The 17,176-nt window shown below is 43.1% G+C and overlaps 1 protein-coding gene across 1 annotated transcript in view; it reads left to right on the top strand.

The window, feature by feature from the left end:
* Positions 1 to 11,214: 11,214 nt before the first annotated feature.
* LOC149456917 (uncharacterized) overlaps positions 11,215 to 17,176 on the top strand; it is a 101,375-nt gene continuing 95,413 nt past the window's right edge. The window contains exon 1 of the mRNA XM_089684288.1: positions 11,215 to 11,554. Within this exon, the coding sequence (XP_089540414.1) occupies positions 11,408 to 11,554 (147 nt within the window). The 5' untranslated portion in view covers positions 11,215 to 11,407. The remainder of the gene's footprint in view (positions 11,555 to 17,176) is intronic.

Consider the following 17,176-nt stretch of genomic DNA (forward strand, 5'->3'; position numbering starts at 1 on the left):
CAGAGCATACATACAGTATGCTATACGGTACACAGAGTATACACATACTATACTGTACATGAGTGTATACTGTACACAGAGCATGCACACACTATACTATACTGTACATGAGTATATACCGTATACAGAGTATACTCACACTATACTATACTATACTATACTGTACATGAGTATAGACCGTACACAGAGCATGCACACACTATACTATACTGTACATGAGTATACACCGTACACAGAGTATTCACACCCTATTCTATACTATACATGAGTATATACTGTACACAGAGCTTACATACACTATACTGTACATGAGTATATATTGTATACAGAGTATGCACACACTATACTGTACATGAGTATATATTGTATACAGAGTATGAACACACTATACTGTATTTGAGTATATATTGTACACAGAGTATACACATACTATACATAAGTATACACTGTACACAGTATGCACACACTATACTGTACATGAGTATATATTGTATACAGAGTATGCACACACTATACTGTACATGAGTATATATTGTATACAGAGTATGCACACACTATACTGTACATGAGTATATATTGTATACAGAGTATGCACACACTATACTGTACATGAGTATATATTGTATACAGAGTATGCACACACTATACTGTACATGTCATGCTATAACTATACTATCTATTTGCTCGTTAATAACGTTATCAAATATTTTTTTTAAATTACTATTTTTCTAAAGGCAACACTCCATGAGTATAACATACGTATTTCAGTCATTAATGACTAGAGAGGTACACTGACTGTAGGTAGCGATTATTGCGGTGTGTACACCCGCCTTGAGACTGTAGTACACCATGTGCATAGACTACAACAGGGTTGCATGGGAATTTACACCCACATTTTCTCTATAGGATACAATGTACAGGGTGTATGCTAACCGATCTCATAATGTATATACTATATCTAGCTGTATATGTAGACATAAAATAACTGTACATCAGCAATCAAATAGAAAACCTGTAATATTCTGTATAATACAGAGAGAGGTATATCAGAGCAATGACTGTAGGAGGTGTTGTGCTATTGTGGTGTGTACACACTCCTTGGTTTGGCAGTACACTATAAGTACATAGACTAGAACAGAGGTACATGGGGATTTACACCCACATTTTCTCTGTAGCCTACGCTATACTGGGGGTAGGGTAACTGATCTCTGTATACTATATCTAGCTGTACATGTAGAAATACAATAACTGCACATCAACAAACAAATGCAAACCCAATCTGTAACAATCTATATAATAAAATCTCAGTATTGGTTTAAACATCCTTTTGAAGAGTGATCCATTAAAAGGCATTTTATACCGATTTGTAATTGTCGGGATATTTTACACCTGCTGTATATCAGGCGGTGTGTGCACAAATACTACAGACAGGCTGTTCAGCGGACTGCAGGGAGAAATGCAGAAGGATCGGAGGTTTTACCTGCAGTAAGGGAGGTCCAGGCATAAGGTTACGTTCAGGAATTCTTGAGTGGATCCCCCCCAGTGATTTCCAGCGATGGCTGTCTGGATCCATAAAGCGGTAATGAAGAAGATGTGACATCAATCTATCTCCAGCAATCAGTGGAAGTAGCAGGGAATCCTACATGTGACAGTGGCCTCTGTCCCCCCAGCCACTGACCAGATGCTACAAGGAGACATCTCCCACCAGCTCACGTCCCATCTGCACTTGGTGGTGGAGAAACCTACTTTTCCCACATGGAGGCTTTGCCAACTGAAACAATGGGCCCTGGCAGACGGGTACATAATTGGCTAATGTCAGCCTGGCATAGAGTCATCCTTTAAACCTTCCCTTTTTATCTGAAAACAAGAGATCAGAAACACAATGGGTAGTCTTGATAAAACAACAGAGATCTGTTTTTTATTTGTTACAATTCTATATGCTGTTAAAGTATATAAAAGTATAAAGGTAAAGAGAATAGAGATGGAGTATACAGCGCAGTATCCCAGAGCAACCAATCATAATTCATCTTTTACTGATCAGATGGAGACAACGATTAGAGGCTGTAGGATAACAAGCTTTGCACATCATTGTTGTTCCTTGCACTGCTACAATATAATATATATTCTACTCAATAAAATACAATATAAAACGTAAGAGTAAAGAGAATAGAGATGGCATATACAGTGCAGTATCCCAAAGCAACCAATCATATATCATCTTTTACTGATCACATGGAGACAATGATTAGCGATTATAGGATATTGAGCTTTGTAAATCATTGGTGCTCTTTGCACTGATTTAATATAATATATATTCTACTCAATAAAAGACAATATAAAAAGTAAAGGTAAGGAGAATAGAGATAGAGCATACAGAGCAGTATCCCAAAGCAACCAATCATAATTCATGTATTCCTAATCAGATGACGACAAAATCTGACTAGTACCTATTGAATGCCAAACTTTGTACATCATTGGTGATCTTTGCACGGATGGAATATAATATACAGTACAGTTTACTCAATATATGACAATATAAAAAAGTATAAAGGTAAGGAGAATATAGATAGAGTATACAGCCCAGTATCCCAAAGCAACCAATCATAATTCATCTTTTACTGATCAGATAGAGACAATGATTAGTGCTTATAGGATATTGAGCTTTGTACATCATTGGTGCTCTTTGCACTGACTTAATATAATATATATTCTACTCAATAAATATTGAGTAGAATATATAAAGTAAAGACAATATAAAAAGTAAAGGTAAGGAGAATAGAGATAGAGCATACAGAGCAGTATCCCAAAGCAACCAATCATAATTCATCTATTCCTGATCAGATGACGACAAAATCTGATCAGTGCCTATTGAATACCAAGCTTTGTATATCATTGGTGATCTTTGCACGGATGGAATATAATCAACAGTATATTTGACTCAATATATGACAATATAAAAAGTATAAAGGTAAAGAGAATAGAGATGGAGTATACAGCACAGTATCCCAAAGCAACCAATCATAATTCATCTTTTACTGATCAGATGGAGACGATTAGTGCTTATAGGATATTGAGCTTTGTACATCATTGGTGCTCTTGCACTGATTTAATATATTAAACAGTGTATTTCAATCAATATATGACAATATAAAAAGTATAAAGGTAAGGAGAATATAGATAGAGTATACAGCGCAGTATCCCAAAGCAACCAATCATAATTCATCTTTTACTGATCAGATAGAGACAATGATTAGTGCTTATAGGATACCAAGTTTTGCACATCAATGGTGCTCTTTGCACTGTTGCAATATAATATATATTCTACTCAATAAAAGACAATATAAAAAGTAAAGGTAAGGAGAATAGAGATAGAGCATACAGAGCAGTATCCCAAAGCAACCAATCATAACTCATCTATTCCTGGTCAGATGAAGACAAAATCTGATTAGTACCTATTGAATCCAAGCTTTGTACATCATTGGTGATCTTTACACTGATGGAATATAACATAAAGTACATTTTACTCAATACATGACAATATAAAAAGTATAAAGGTAAGGAGAATAGAGATGGAGTATACAGCGCAGTATACCAAAGCAATCAATCATAATTAATCTTTTATTGATCAGATGGAGACAATGATTAGTGCTTATTGGATATCAAGCTTTACACATCATTGGTGCTCTTTGCAATGATTTAATATAATAAACAGTATATTTTACTCAATACATGACAATATAAAAAGTATAAAGGTCTCCTAGATTGTAAGCTCGAAAGAGCAGGGCCCTCAAACCCCTCCTGTATTGTTTTGTTACTGTATTGTCTCATGTACTGTCCCCCACTATAATGTACAGCGCTGAGCAAACCTTTTGGCGCTATATAAATACTGTATAATAATAATAATAATAATAAAGGTAAGGAGAATATAGATAGAGTATACAGTGCAGTATCCCAAAGCAACCAATCATAATTAATCTTTTACTGATCAGATGGAGACAATTAGTGCTCATAGGATATTGAGCTTTGTACATCATTGGTGCTCTTTGCACTGATTTAATATATTAAACAGTATATTTCAATCAATATATGACAATATAAAAAGTATAAAGGTAAGGAGAATAGAGATGGAGTATACAGTGCAGTATCCCAGAGCAACCAATCATAATTCATCTTTTACTGCTCAGATGAAGACAATGATTAGTGCCTATAGGATACCAATCTTTGCACATAAATGGTGCTCTTTGCACTGCTGCAATATAATATATATTCTACTCAATAAAAGACAATATAAACAGTAAAGGTAAGGAGAATAGAGATAGAGCATACAGAGCAGTATCCCAAAGCAACCAATCGTAATTCATCTATTCCTGATCAGATGAAGACAAAATCTGATTAGTACCTATTGAATCCAAGCTTTGTACATCATTGGTGATCTTTACACTGATGGAATATAATATAAAGTCAATTTTACTCAATACATGACTATATAAAAGGTATAAAGGTAAGGATAATAGAGATGGCGTACACAGCACAGTATCCGAAAGTGCCTATAGGATACTGAGCTTTGCACATACTGTGACTGGTGTTCTTTGTGCTGCTGCAATATAATATACTGTATATTCTACTCAATAAAAGACAATACAAAGTATAAAATAAGGAGTATAGAGATGATCAGATGAAGACAAAATCTGCTTAGTGCCTATAGGATACTGAGGATTGCACATGATTGGTACTCTTTGCACTGCTGCAAAATAATATATATAGTATTCTACTCTATAAAAGGCAATAAAGGTAAGAGGTGTAGTGATAGAGTATACAGCACAGTATCCTAGAGCAACCAATCATAATTCACCATTTACTGATCAGACAGAGACAAAATATGATTAGTGGCTATAGGACACTGAGCTTTGCACATCACTGGTGCTCTTTGCGCTGCTGCAATATAATATACTGTATATTCTACTCAATAAAAGACAATAAAAAGTATAAAATAAGGAGTATAGAGATGATCAGATGAAGACAAAATCTGATTAGTGGCTATAGGATAGTGAGCTCTGCACATCACTGGTGCTCTTCCCACTGCTGCCTGCTGATAAATCGTCTGAAATCTGCCTTTTCCTTATTACTATTCTATATTCTACTCTAAATACTCAGAAGACCAAAATATATACAGAGTATAAAGAATGGAGTATAAGGATACAGTATACAGAGCAGGGGCGGACTGACAACTCATGGGGCCCCCAGGCAATAGATCATGGGACCCCTGTGTCCTTGCTCAAACTCAAAAAAGCCTATGAAAAAGGTACCAGGGGCATCTCATGGGGCCCCCTACTGATCCCGGGCCCTCGGGCAGTGCTCGAGTTTCCAAATGGTCAGTCCTCCCTTGATACAGAGTAACATCCCAAAGCAACCAATCATAATTCACCTTTTACTGATCTGATGGAATATAGTGGTTATAGAATACTGAGCTTTGCACATGGGTGTTCTATTTGCTGCCATACACTCTTGATAAAATACTAGAAATCAGCCATTTCTCCATTACAATTTTATGTTCTACTCTTAATACTCAATTAAAGACAATATATAAAAGTATAAAGGTGAAGAGTATAGAGGTGGGGAAGATTTAATAAAACTGGAGCACTCAGAAACTGGTGCAGCTGTGCATGGTAGCCAACCAGCTTCTAGCTTCAGCTTGTTCAATTAAGGTTTGACCATAAAACCTGGAAGCTGATTGGTTTCTATGCAGAGCTGCTCCAGATTTTGCACTCTCCAGTTTTAGTAAATCTCCCCCATAAAGTATAAAGTGCAGTATCCTAAACCAACCAAATAGAATTCATTTTTTACTGATTAGATGATGCTAAAATTTGATTAATGGCCACAGGATACCGAGCTTTGCACAATATTGCAATACTGCAGCCAGGGGCATATTTACCATAAGGCAAACAAGGCATTTGCCTAGGGCGGCATTTTTCATGGGGGCAGAACATGCAGCACAGGGACCAGGTGAGATCTGAGAGAGGCTGCAGACTGCTTGATGGAGTATGCAGAGCCCAACTCTTGTTTCCAGGGATGCCCAGAGCTGTAAGTGTCTCTCACTCTCCGGGAAGAAGAGGGGGGGGTGGTTGGTCATTGTCAGGCTCTCTCCACTGGGGGGGGGGGGTTGGTCATTGTCAGGCTCTCTCCACTGGGGCGGGGGGGGGGGGGGGTGTTGGTCAGTGTCAGGCTCTCACCCCTGGGGAAGGGGGGGCCTTCGATTTTTTTGTTGCCTAGGGCAGCACAATACCAAAATACACCACTGACTGCTGCCATATAGTCTTGATATATTGCCAGAAATCTCCCTTTTTTAATTACACCTCTATATTCTACTCCTATGATAAAAAATAAAAATGTATATAAAGATTATAAAGATAAGTGTGAAGATACAGAGGGTTAATTACTAAACCTGGAGAGTGCAAAATCTGGTGCAGCTCTGCATAGAAACCAATCAGCTTCCAGGTTTTATTACCAAAGCCTAAAGCTCCATGCACACTGGGCTTAAAAAGAACACCAGTTCCCTTGGCAGAAAAATACACGGAGCATTTTTTACACAGTTTAAGCGAGTTTAGGAGTTATTGTTTTTTTTCTGCCTGAAAGCTGCAATTAAAAAAAAAAAAACTCTCTAGTAATACACACCAAACTGAGCATGTGCAAAGTGACTCCACACCAGTGGCGTCACTAGGGGGGTGTGGGCCGCACCGGGTGACACCATCACAGGGTGTGACACTAAAATGAAAAGAAGAGCTGTCAGTGGCTGTCACCCATCCGAGCGGAGTGTCCCTCATCATCTCCCCGGGTACCAGGGCTCCTCTTCCCTCCTGCAGCCCCAGGAACAGCCGTGCGGGGGGGTGAGATGTTGAGTCCCGGCGGGGGGCGCCCGATCTGCAGGATCACAGCTGCTGCTGCAGGCCAATTCACACCCAGTCTGTCCCCTGTACACTGTAGCGGAGCCCGCCCCCACCCTCTGATTGGACGGCTCCTACTCTACATGTCAGTCCATAAATGGTAATGACCCACCCCGAGCCCACCCCTCTGCATCAATCACACATCACTGGCCAGTCCCTGCACAGGACATCCTTCCATGTCCCAACACAGAGTCCGGAACCTGGGTGACACCACGTGTTACCGCACCAGGTGACACCAACCCTAGTGACGCCTCTGCTTCACACGATATATCTTATCAGGAGATAAAACAGGGACACTGGAAGAAGGGGAGGATCAGAGAAGTCAGGATCAAGCAGCATTTTTACTCAATGCAGAGGATTAACCCCTTAGGTTCCACAGTGAGTATAACCAGCATGCTTTACTGCATATACAGACTGATTGTACTGGTGTGGGTTTAGTAACACATTAAATAACATTTAAAATGGTTGTAAACCCTTACATATACCCAGTGAAGTGACTGACACAGAGATGAAACAAATCCTCCTACATAAGTTGTACCTGTTTATCTGCCGTCTTCTGTTCTCCACATCCCTTCAAAGTGCTCAATAAAAATAGCTTGTCTGAGGGTTGAGAAAAAAGGGGACTGGGAGCTGCAGTTACATACTTCAGAGCTCAATGAGGAGAGGTCTGAGAGCTGATTGGAGGGAAGAGACACACCCTCCCCTACACACAGCTCACAGAAACAGAGCCATCAATCTGTTGGAGGTCCCTCCCCTGTCACCATTTTTCTCTTGGTGTCAGGAAAACCTGTCAGCACTGACTCAGGCTGATAGCAGAGGAACCATGCAGCAGATAGAAATGTCACTTAGTGCTCTGGATTGAGACAAGTACACACTGTAGAGGAATATGCTTTGTTCATATTTCATGTCTGAGGTTTACAACCATATTAAATGAACATGCTGATTGGTTGCTATGCAGAAATTCACCAGATTCTTTGTGCACCAATCTTAGTAAATCTCCCCCAAAGGGTCTGAAAACACGCCAAAAAGTGCCACATGCACCTTTTATTATGTTGCATAGGAGTGAAAAGGTCCCTTAGGTAATAATGGGATTTATCATGAACTCGTCTTGTTGTGCCTTGCCTTGCAACAGGCAAAGCATGACAAATTGCACTGGTCTGAATGGAAACTACGGGCCCATTCACCTTTGTCTGCTCCCCCCCCCCTTTTTTTTCCAAACTCTCAGACAAGCTTTATAAATTCAGCACTCTGACTGGATGTAGAGAAGACTTCAGATAACCAGGTACAACTTATGTAGGAGGATTTGTTTCATCTCTGTGTATCACCGGAGGCCAGTCACTTCACTGGGTATATGGAAGGGTTTACAACCACTTTAAGGGCCAGTTCACACTACATGCCTTTCAGTGTGTTTTTTTCTGCATCCAGACGCACAGAAAGTAGGTTATATGGTTGTCAATGTCATAGTTCACACCAGTGCTTGCAGTTCCAGTGCGTTCCAGTTGCAGAAAAAAAAAGTAGAATAATGCTACATTTTTCCTGCACAGAACTGTACTGGAAAACATAATAAATGCAGGGGCAGCACAGTGGCTAAATGGTTATCATTTCTGCTTGGCAGTACTAGGGTCATTGGTTCGAATCCCAACCACGGCACCACCTGCCTGGAGTTTGCATGTTCTCCCTGTGCCTGTGTGGGTTTCCTCCAGGTACTCCGGTTCCCTCCCACACTCCAAAGCAGGGGCGGACTGACAACTCATGGGGCCCCCGGGCAATAGGGGATCATGGGGCCGCTGTGTCCTTGCCCAAACTCAAAAAAACCTATGAAAAAGGTACCAGGGACATCTCATGGGGCCCCCTACTGACCCCGGGCCCCTGGGTAGTGCCCGAGTTTCCAAATGGTCAGTCCGCCCCTGCTCCAAAGACATGCTGGTAGGTTAATTGGCTCCTGTCTAAATTGGCCCTAGTATGTGTATGTATGAATGTAAGTTAGGGACCTTAGATTGTACACCCCTTGAGGGTTAGGGACTGATGTGAATGTACAATATATATGTAAAGCGCTATGTAAACTGACAGAGTTATATATAAGTACCTGTAATAATAATAATAAATGCACGGGAACATACCAAAGCGCACCAAAAATGCACTGGAATGCACATATCCCTATTTAAACTGAAGAAAAAGGGGGAAAAATTAACCAGAAAGCATCAAAAATGCACTGGAACATGTTAAAGACATAAAAAAGTCACTGGAACATGTTAAAGACACATCAAAAATGCACTGGAACATGTTAAAGACACATCACAAATGCACTGGAACATGTTAAAGACACATAAAAAAGCACTGGAACATGTTAAAGACATCAAAAATGCACTGGAACATGTTAAAGACACATCAAAAATGCACTGGAACATGTTAAAGACACATCATAAATGCACTGGAACATGTTAAAGACACATAAAAATGCACTGGAACATGTTAAAGACACATCAAAAATGCACTGGAACAAGTTAAAGACACATCACAAATGCACTGGAACATGTTAAAGACACATAAAAATGCACTGGAACATGTTAAAAACACATCAAAAATGCACCAGAACACATCAAAAACACGCTTGTGGAAATGCATCTGGAACACATCTGGACTGCATTTCTATAGTGTGAAATGGCCCTAAGCTATGATAATAAAACCTGATTGGTTACTATCCACAGCTGCACCAGATTCTGTGTGCACCAGTTTTAGCAATCTCCCCTATAGACTTCAATTGGAACATATGGAACATTACAAATGAATGAAATTGCAAAATATATGCATGATAATGCATTAAAATGTATAAAAAATGCATAAAAAATGCATGAAAATAAAGGAGTGTACCTAATCCCATGTCGCAGTCTTTTGCCCATTATGGCCCACGCCCTGCCAGCTGTCATGGCCGCCCCTTTACCCCAGATTCACACGTAAGCGTTTTCCACAGTGTTTTGTCTTTTGCAGAAACGCAGTACAGTCCATGTAACATGATTTCCTATGGAAGGAAAAAATGTCACCAGCACACTGAGGATCACCAATATGGGTCCAAAGGTTTTAATAAACCATCACATAGTTACAGCAAGGCAACGTTTCGGAGTCTCGCAGGACCCCTTCATCAGGCATGTGTGTGCGTTTGGATTATACACTTGCATGATTTCCTATGGGACACGTTCACATCTCCACGTTTTCACACGGTGCATTTTTTGGACAGGGACTTTTTAAGATGCAAAAAGCTGCCTTTATAGACTTCAATGGAAATGCTGCAGAAAAGCATGTGGTGCATTTTTGCTGCATTTTGTGTTTCGCAGAAACGCGGTACAGTCCATTTGACATGATTTGCTATGGGACACGTTCACATCTCTACGTTTTCACCCCGTGTGTTTTTTGGACAGGGTCATGGCCTTTTTTGAATGCAAAAAGCTTACTTTATAGACTTCAATGGAAATGTTGCAGAAAAGCATGTGGTGTGTTTTTCTGCGTTTTGTGTTTTGCAGAAACGCGGTACAGTCCATTTGACATGATTTCCTATGGGACACGTTCATATCTCTGCGTTTTCACACGGTGTGTTTTTTGGACAGGGCCTTTTTTGAATGCAAAAAGCTGCCTTTATAGACTTCAATGGAAATGCTGCAGAAAAGCATGCGGTGCGTTTTTGCTGCATTTTGTGTTTTGCAGAAACGTGGTACAATCCATTTGACATGATTTCCTATGGGACACGTTCACATCTCCACGTTTTCACACGGTGCATTTTTTGGACAAACACTTTTTAAGATGCAAAAAGCTGCCTTTATAGACTTCAATGGAAATGCTGCAGAAAAGCATGTGGTGCGTTTTTGCTGCATTTTGTCTTTTGCAGAAACGCGGTACAGTCCATTTGACACGATTTCCTATGGGACACGTTCACATCTCTGCGTTTTCACACGGTGCATTTTTTGGACAGGGACTTTTTAAGATGCAAAAAGCTTCCTTTATAGACTTCAATGGAAATGCTGCAGAAAAGCATGTAGTGCGTTTTTGCTGCGTTTTTGCATTTTAAATCTGCCTAGCAACAAGAAAAAAAATTTTTAAAAATGCATCAAAAACGCATGTGCAAAAACTTAAAATTCAACACAAAAAGCACCGCAGAAACAGATGAAATGCAAACTGCATAGGTGTGAACTGAGCCTTACAAACTATTTCAGTTCCCGATCTGTGCTCAGAGGTATTTCTGGCAAACGTTGAACATCCAGCGATGCGTCTTGTGACGGCTTACATTCGTAGCAATGCTCAAACCATCGCTTCCAGGAGTACAATAGACAGGAATTATCTGAACATGACACCGAATGAGCGGATAATTCAAGTCCAAACAATGAAACAGGAGCCAGAAGACAAGTCTAGGAAGAACAGAAATCTCCCATTTACGTGTTTTCTTTCCTGCGCTCCATCATACAGAGCTTTATTCTATGACTGGTAAACAATCCCTTCTCTGCTTCCCTCTTCCTGCACATTACAGTAGATGGATAATAGAGAAATTACAGTTTTTCTGTCAAGTCATCTGGAGAAAATGTGCTAATAGATGTACTGTACATTTTACACCAACGTCAAAAAAGGTAAGAAAACAGAGAATATTGAAGAATGAAGTTCTGCAAAAATAAATGTGGAAAGGATTTATAAGACGGAAGGAAGCCATCTTAGGTACAAAGACATGATGACATCACAGCATACTTTGATGACATCACTGGGATTGATTTACTAAAACTGGAGAGTGCAAAATCTGTGGCAACTCTGCATAGAAACCAATCAGCTATCAGTTTTGTTTTTTTTTAATCAAAGCTTAACCAGTTCCGTGCCGCCCTATAGCAGAAACCAGGGGTGGACTGACCATATGGAAACTCTGGCACTTCCAGAGGGCCCGGGGTCAGTAGGGGGCCCCATGAGATGCCCCTGGTACCTTTTTCATAGGCTTTTTTGAGTTTGGGCAAGAACACAGGGGCCCCATGATCCCCTATTGCCCGGGGGCCCCATGAGTTGTCAGTCCGCCCCTGGCAGAAACACTACTACAGTGCGGCACGGGTGCGCAAAATACGTATATATATGTGATTTTGCAGTTCTGGGTAAGGCGGCGTGTGCGCGGCCTATCTGCCTCACCATTTGTGGCCTCAGCTGTCAATCACCGGGTCCCGGCCAATGATTATTCGCCGGCACTCAGTGATCGCCGAGTATCTCCAATGGGGAGAGACCTGTGTGTAAACAACACAGATCTCTCCCCTGTCAGCTCCAGCACACTGCTTTGTATGGCTCTGCATAGTTAGTGAGTTCCCCCCAGTGTCAGAATGCCCTCCGCAGTCCCGCTATAAGTCACTGATCGCCGCCATTACCAGTATAAGGCTACGTTCACACTAGCCTTGTGTGCAGCCGGCAGAGAGGCGTTTGGGAAGCGTTTTTACTGCTTCCCAAACGCCTCTGCCAATTCTGCACATTACAGCACATGGTGCTGTTCTAACGGGAGCGTTTGCGTTGCGTCGCGGCAAAACGGACGCCTCTGGTCGAGTCAGGAGGCTTTGAAGCCTGCTATTCTCGTCTATGGTGCCGCTCCGCAAACGCCCGGCCGGCGTTTGCGGTGCGGTTGTGACGCGGTTGCGGGGCGTTTGCTGAGCGGTAACACCACTCAAACTGTATTATAGGCGTTTGTGGGGCGTTATTAACGCTCGGCAAACGCCTAGCAACCGCCACTAAACCGCGCATGCGGCGTTTGCGGAGCGTTTGCCGAGCGTTAAAAAACGCTCCACAAACGCCGGACCAACGCTTGCCAAACGCTATAGGGGCGTTTGGCAAGCGTTGGTAAAACAGCCAAGTGTGAACGAGCCCTAAAAAAAAAAAAAATCCCAGTATATATACCGCCATTTGTAAACGCTATAACTTTCACGTAAACCAATTAATTTACACGTATTTGGATTTTTTTTTTAGCAAAGACATGGAACAGAATACATTTTGGCCTAAATCTATGAAGAAATTAGATTTTTTAAAAATTTTTATTGGACATGTTTAACCACTAGCCTACAGGGCACTTCTACCCCCTTCCTGCCTACAGGGCACTTCTACCCCCTTCCTGCCTACAGGACACTTCTACCCCCTTCCTGCCTACAGGGCACTTCTACCCCCTTCCTGCCTACAGGGCACTTCTACCTCCTTCCTGCCTACAGGGCACTTCTACCCCCTTCCTGCCTACAGGGCACTTCTACCCCCTTCCTGCCTACAGGGCACTTCTACCTCCTTCCTGCCTACAGGGCACTTCTACCCCCTTCCTGCCTACCGGGCACTTCTACCCCCTTCCTGCCTACAGGGCACTTCTACCCCCTTCCTGCCTACAGGGCACTTCTACCTCCTTCCTGCCTACCGGGCACTTCTACCCCCTTCCTGCCTACTGGGCACTTCTACCTCCTTCCTGCCTACTGGGCACTTCTACCTCCTTCCTGCCTACAGGGCACTTCTACCTCCTTCCTGCCTACAGGGCACTTCTACCCCCTTCCTGCCTACTAGGCACTTCTACCTCCTTCCTGCCTACAGGGCACTTCTACCCCCTTCCTGCCTACCGGGCACTTCTACCCCCTTCCTGCCTACAGGGCACTTCTACCCCCTTCCTGCCTACAGGACACTTCTACCCCCTTCCTGCCTACAGGGCACTTCTACCCCCTTCCTGCCTACAGGGCACTTCTACCCCCTTCCTGCCTACAGGGCACTTCTACCCCCTTCCTGCCTACAGGGCACTTCTACCCCCTTCCTGCCCAGGCCAATTTCCAGCTTTCAGCGCTGTCACACTTTGAATGACAATTGAGCGGTCATACAACACTGTACCCATATGACATTTTTATAATTTTTTTGTGACAGATAGAGCTTTATTTTGGTGGTATTTAATCACCTCTGGGTTTTTTATTTTTTCTTAAACCAAAAACCAATGAAATTTTTGGAAAAAAAAAATTTTTCTTAGTTTTTGTTATAAAATTTTATAAATAAGTGATTTTTCTCCTTTACTGATGTGCGCTAATGAGGCTGCAGTGATGGGCACTGACAGGCTGCACTGATGGACACTGATAGGTGGCACTGATGGGCACTGATGAGGAGGCACTGGTAGGTGGCACTGATGGGCATTGACAGGTATCACTGATGGGCACTGAAAGGCAGCACTGATACATGGCACTGATATATGGCACTGATAGGCATCACTGATAAGCGGCACTGACTGGCACTGTTAGGCGGGACTGACTGGCACTTTTAGGCGGCACTGACTGGCACTGATAGGTGACACTGACTGGCACTGATAGGTGACACTGACTGGCAGCACTGATAGGTGGCACAGATTGGCATTGATAGGTGGCACTGACTGGCATTGATGGGTGACACTGAAAGGCAGCTCAGATGGGCACTGATATGTGGCACTGATGTGGCACTGATGGGCACTGGCACGAGGCACTGATGAGCACTGACAGGTGGCACTTCTGGGGCCACACTGATCATCAGGGCACACTGATCATCAGTGCTCTGATGATCAGTGTACATGTTCCCTCCGCGGAAAGCCGATTACCGGCTCTCCTCTCCTCTCGAGCTGTCAGCGTGACAGCTCGGGAGGAGAGAAATGCCGATAGCCGGCATTTCCCTGTTTACATGTGAACAGCTGTGATTGGACACAGCTGATCACATGACCGAGCCGACATCTTCGGCTCTTTCCGTGATCGGTAATCCGCTGTGTCCGAGGGACACTCCCTGAGCCGCGCATGCATGGTGAGAACGGGAGGACGTCATATGACGTCCTCCCAGAACGAGAGAGCCACCTTGCGCCCGTCATATTACTATATGGCGGGTGGGAGGTGGTTAATAGCAAAAAAGTCAAAAATATTGTTTTTTTGTCAAAATTGTTGGTCTTTTTTTATTTATAGCACAAAAAATAAAAACTGCAAAGGTTATCAAATACCACCAAAAGAAAACTCTATTTGTGGGAAAAAAGGACGTACATTTCCTCTGTGTGCAGCGTTGCATGACTGCGCAATTGTCAGTTAAAGTAATGCAGCGCCGTATCGCAAAAAATGGCCTGGTCAGGAAGGGGGGAAATCCTCTGGAGGGCAAGTGGTTAAACCAAAAAGAGCCCAAAAGTGTATTATATTGCCACTTACCAATTCCTAGATCCGGCGGCTTGATTAGTTTTCTTTTCTTCCTTTATTTTCATGCCTAGTGATCATGCCAATAAGTCTTTTCATTTCTTAACTTCCGTTAACAGACCAAGCTGAACAGCAAAAGTAGCAGTTAGAGGGTTGAGACAAACCACTGACAGGGATGAATATAATGGTCGGCTTTTATTTATTTATTTATTTAAAGTGTTACTAAACCCACAACAGTACAATAAGTCTGTAGATGCAGTAAAGCATGCTTGTTATACTCACTGTGGAACCTAAGGGGTTAATCCTCTGCTTTGTGTAAAAAGGATGCTTGATCCTGTTTTCTCTGATCCTCCCCTTCTTCTACTGACCCCAATCCATCTGCTGATAGAACAGAGCCTCGGAGACACTTTGCACATGCTCAGTTTGGTGAGTACTGTTAGAGAGTTTTTTTCTTTTTCTTGGGAGAGTGCATGTGATCACCACAGGGCCAATCAGCACTGTCCAGACACAAGGGCATGGGCTATGCAAACCCATAGGGCAGTGAGAGGAGAAAGAAAACTCCTCCTACAAGCTTTAACCAGTGCTCAGCTGGACACTGACAGAGGTCACAAGACTGCTCTAACTGCTGAGGAGAAAAGGTATTTAGCAGTTTATATTTTTCTAAAATAATTGCATTTCCATGTTGTGTGTACTGAGGGGGGCCAGATATAGTGAATGCAGGGTCCGGGGAGACCAAATATAGTGAATGCAGGGTCCAGGGAGACCAAATATAGTGAATGCAGGGTCCGGGGAGACCAGATATAGTGAATGCGGGGTCCGGGAGAGCAGATATAGTAATTGCAGGGTCCTGCGAGACCAGATACAGTGAATGCCGGGTCCAGGGAGACCAGATATAGTGAATGCAGGACCCGGGGAGACCAGATATAGTGAATGCAGGGTCCGAGGAGACCAGATATAGTGAATGCAGAGTCTGGGGAGACCAGATATAGTGAATGCAGGACCCGGGGAGACCAGATATAGTGAATGCAGGGCCCGGGGAGACCAGATATAGTGAATGCAGGGTCCAGGGAGACCAGATATAGTGAATGCAGGACCGGGGAAGACCAGATATAGTAAATGCAGGGCCCGGGGAGATCAGATATAGTGAATGCAGGGTCCGGGGAGACCAGATATAGTGAACGCAGGGTCCGGGGAGACCAGATATAGTGAACGCAGGGTCCGGGGAGACCGGATATAGTGAACGCAGGGTCCTGGGAGACCAGATATGGTGGATGCACGGTCCGGGGAGACCAGATATGGTGAATGCAGGGTCCGGAGAGACCAGATATAGTGAATGCAGGGTCTGGAGAGACCAGATATAGTGAATGCAGTGTCCTGGGAGACCAGATATAGTGAATGCAGGGTCCGGGGAGACCAGATATAGTGAATGCAGGGTCCTGGGAGACCAGATATAGTGAACGCAGGGTCCGGGGAGACCAGATAAAGTGAATGCAGGGTCCGGGGAGACCAGATACAGTGAACGCAGGGTCCTGGGAGACCAGATATGGTGAATGCAGGGTCCGGAGAGACCAGATATAATGAATGCAGGGTCCGGAGAGACCGGATATAGTGAATGCACAGTCCAGGATTTGGTAAAACGGTAAACGCTTCTTGACTGCACTATAGCCGAAAGATGTTCCCCAGGTCTGGGAGAGTGTCATATGACATCCTCCCAAAACCAGAATCCGTGCACCCCCCAGCAGTGCGCACCCACTCTTCTTTGTGATCGCTGTGTTCTTTTGACACAGCTGATCACATGACGTGGTAAAGGGCCAGTCACAGCTGATCACCATGTACATACACTTGCCGGTCATCGGACGTTCTTTCCTCACTCGGTCACAGCATGAGGAAAGTACTGCTGATAACCGGCAACTGTGAAAGGAGATATCTACACTGATAATCAGGGAACTGTATATCAGTGTCCTTGTTATCAGTGAAGCCCCAAAAGTGCCCAACAGTGCTGCAAATCTGTGCCCAGCAGTGCTTCCAGTCTGTGCTCATCAGTGCTGCCAGTCAGTGCTGACAGTCAGTGCCCTTCAG

Source organism: Staurois parvus, unplaced genomic scaffold (genome assembly GCF_062004578.1).
Source record: "Staurois parvus isolate SC_StPar_1 unplaced genomic scaffold, SC_StPar_1.0 ptg000342l, whole genome shotgun sequence".
NCBI lineage: Eukaryota > Metazoa > Chordata > Amphibia > Anura > Ranidae > Staurois > Staurois parvus.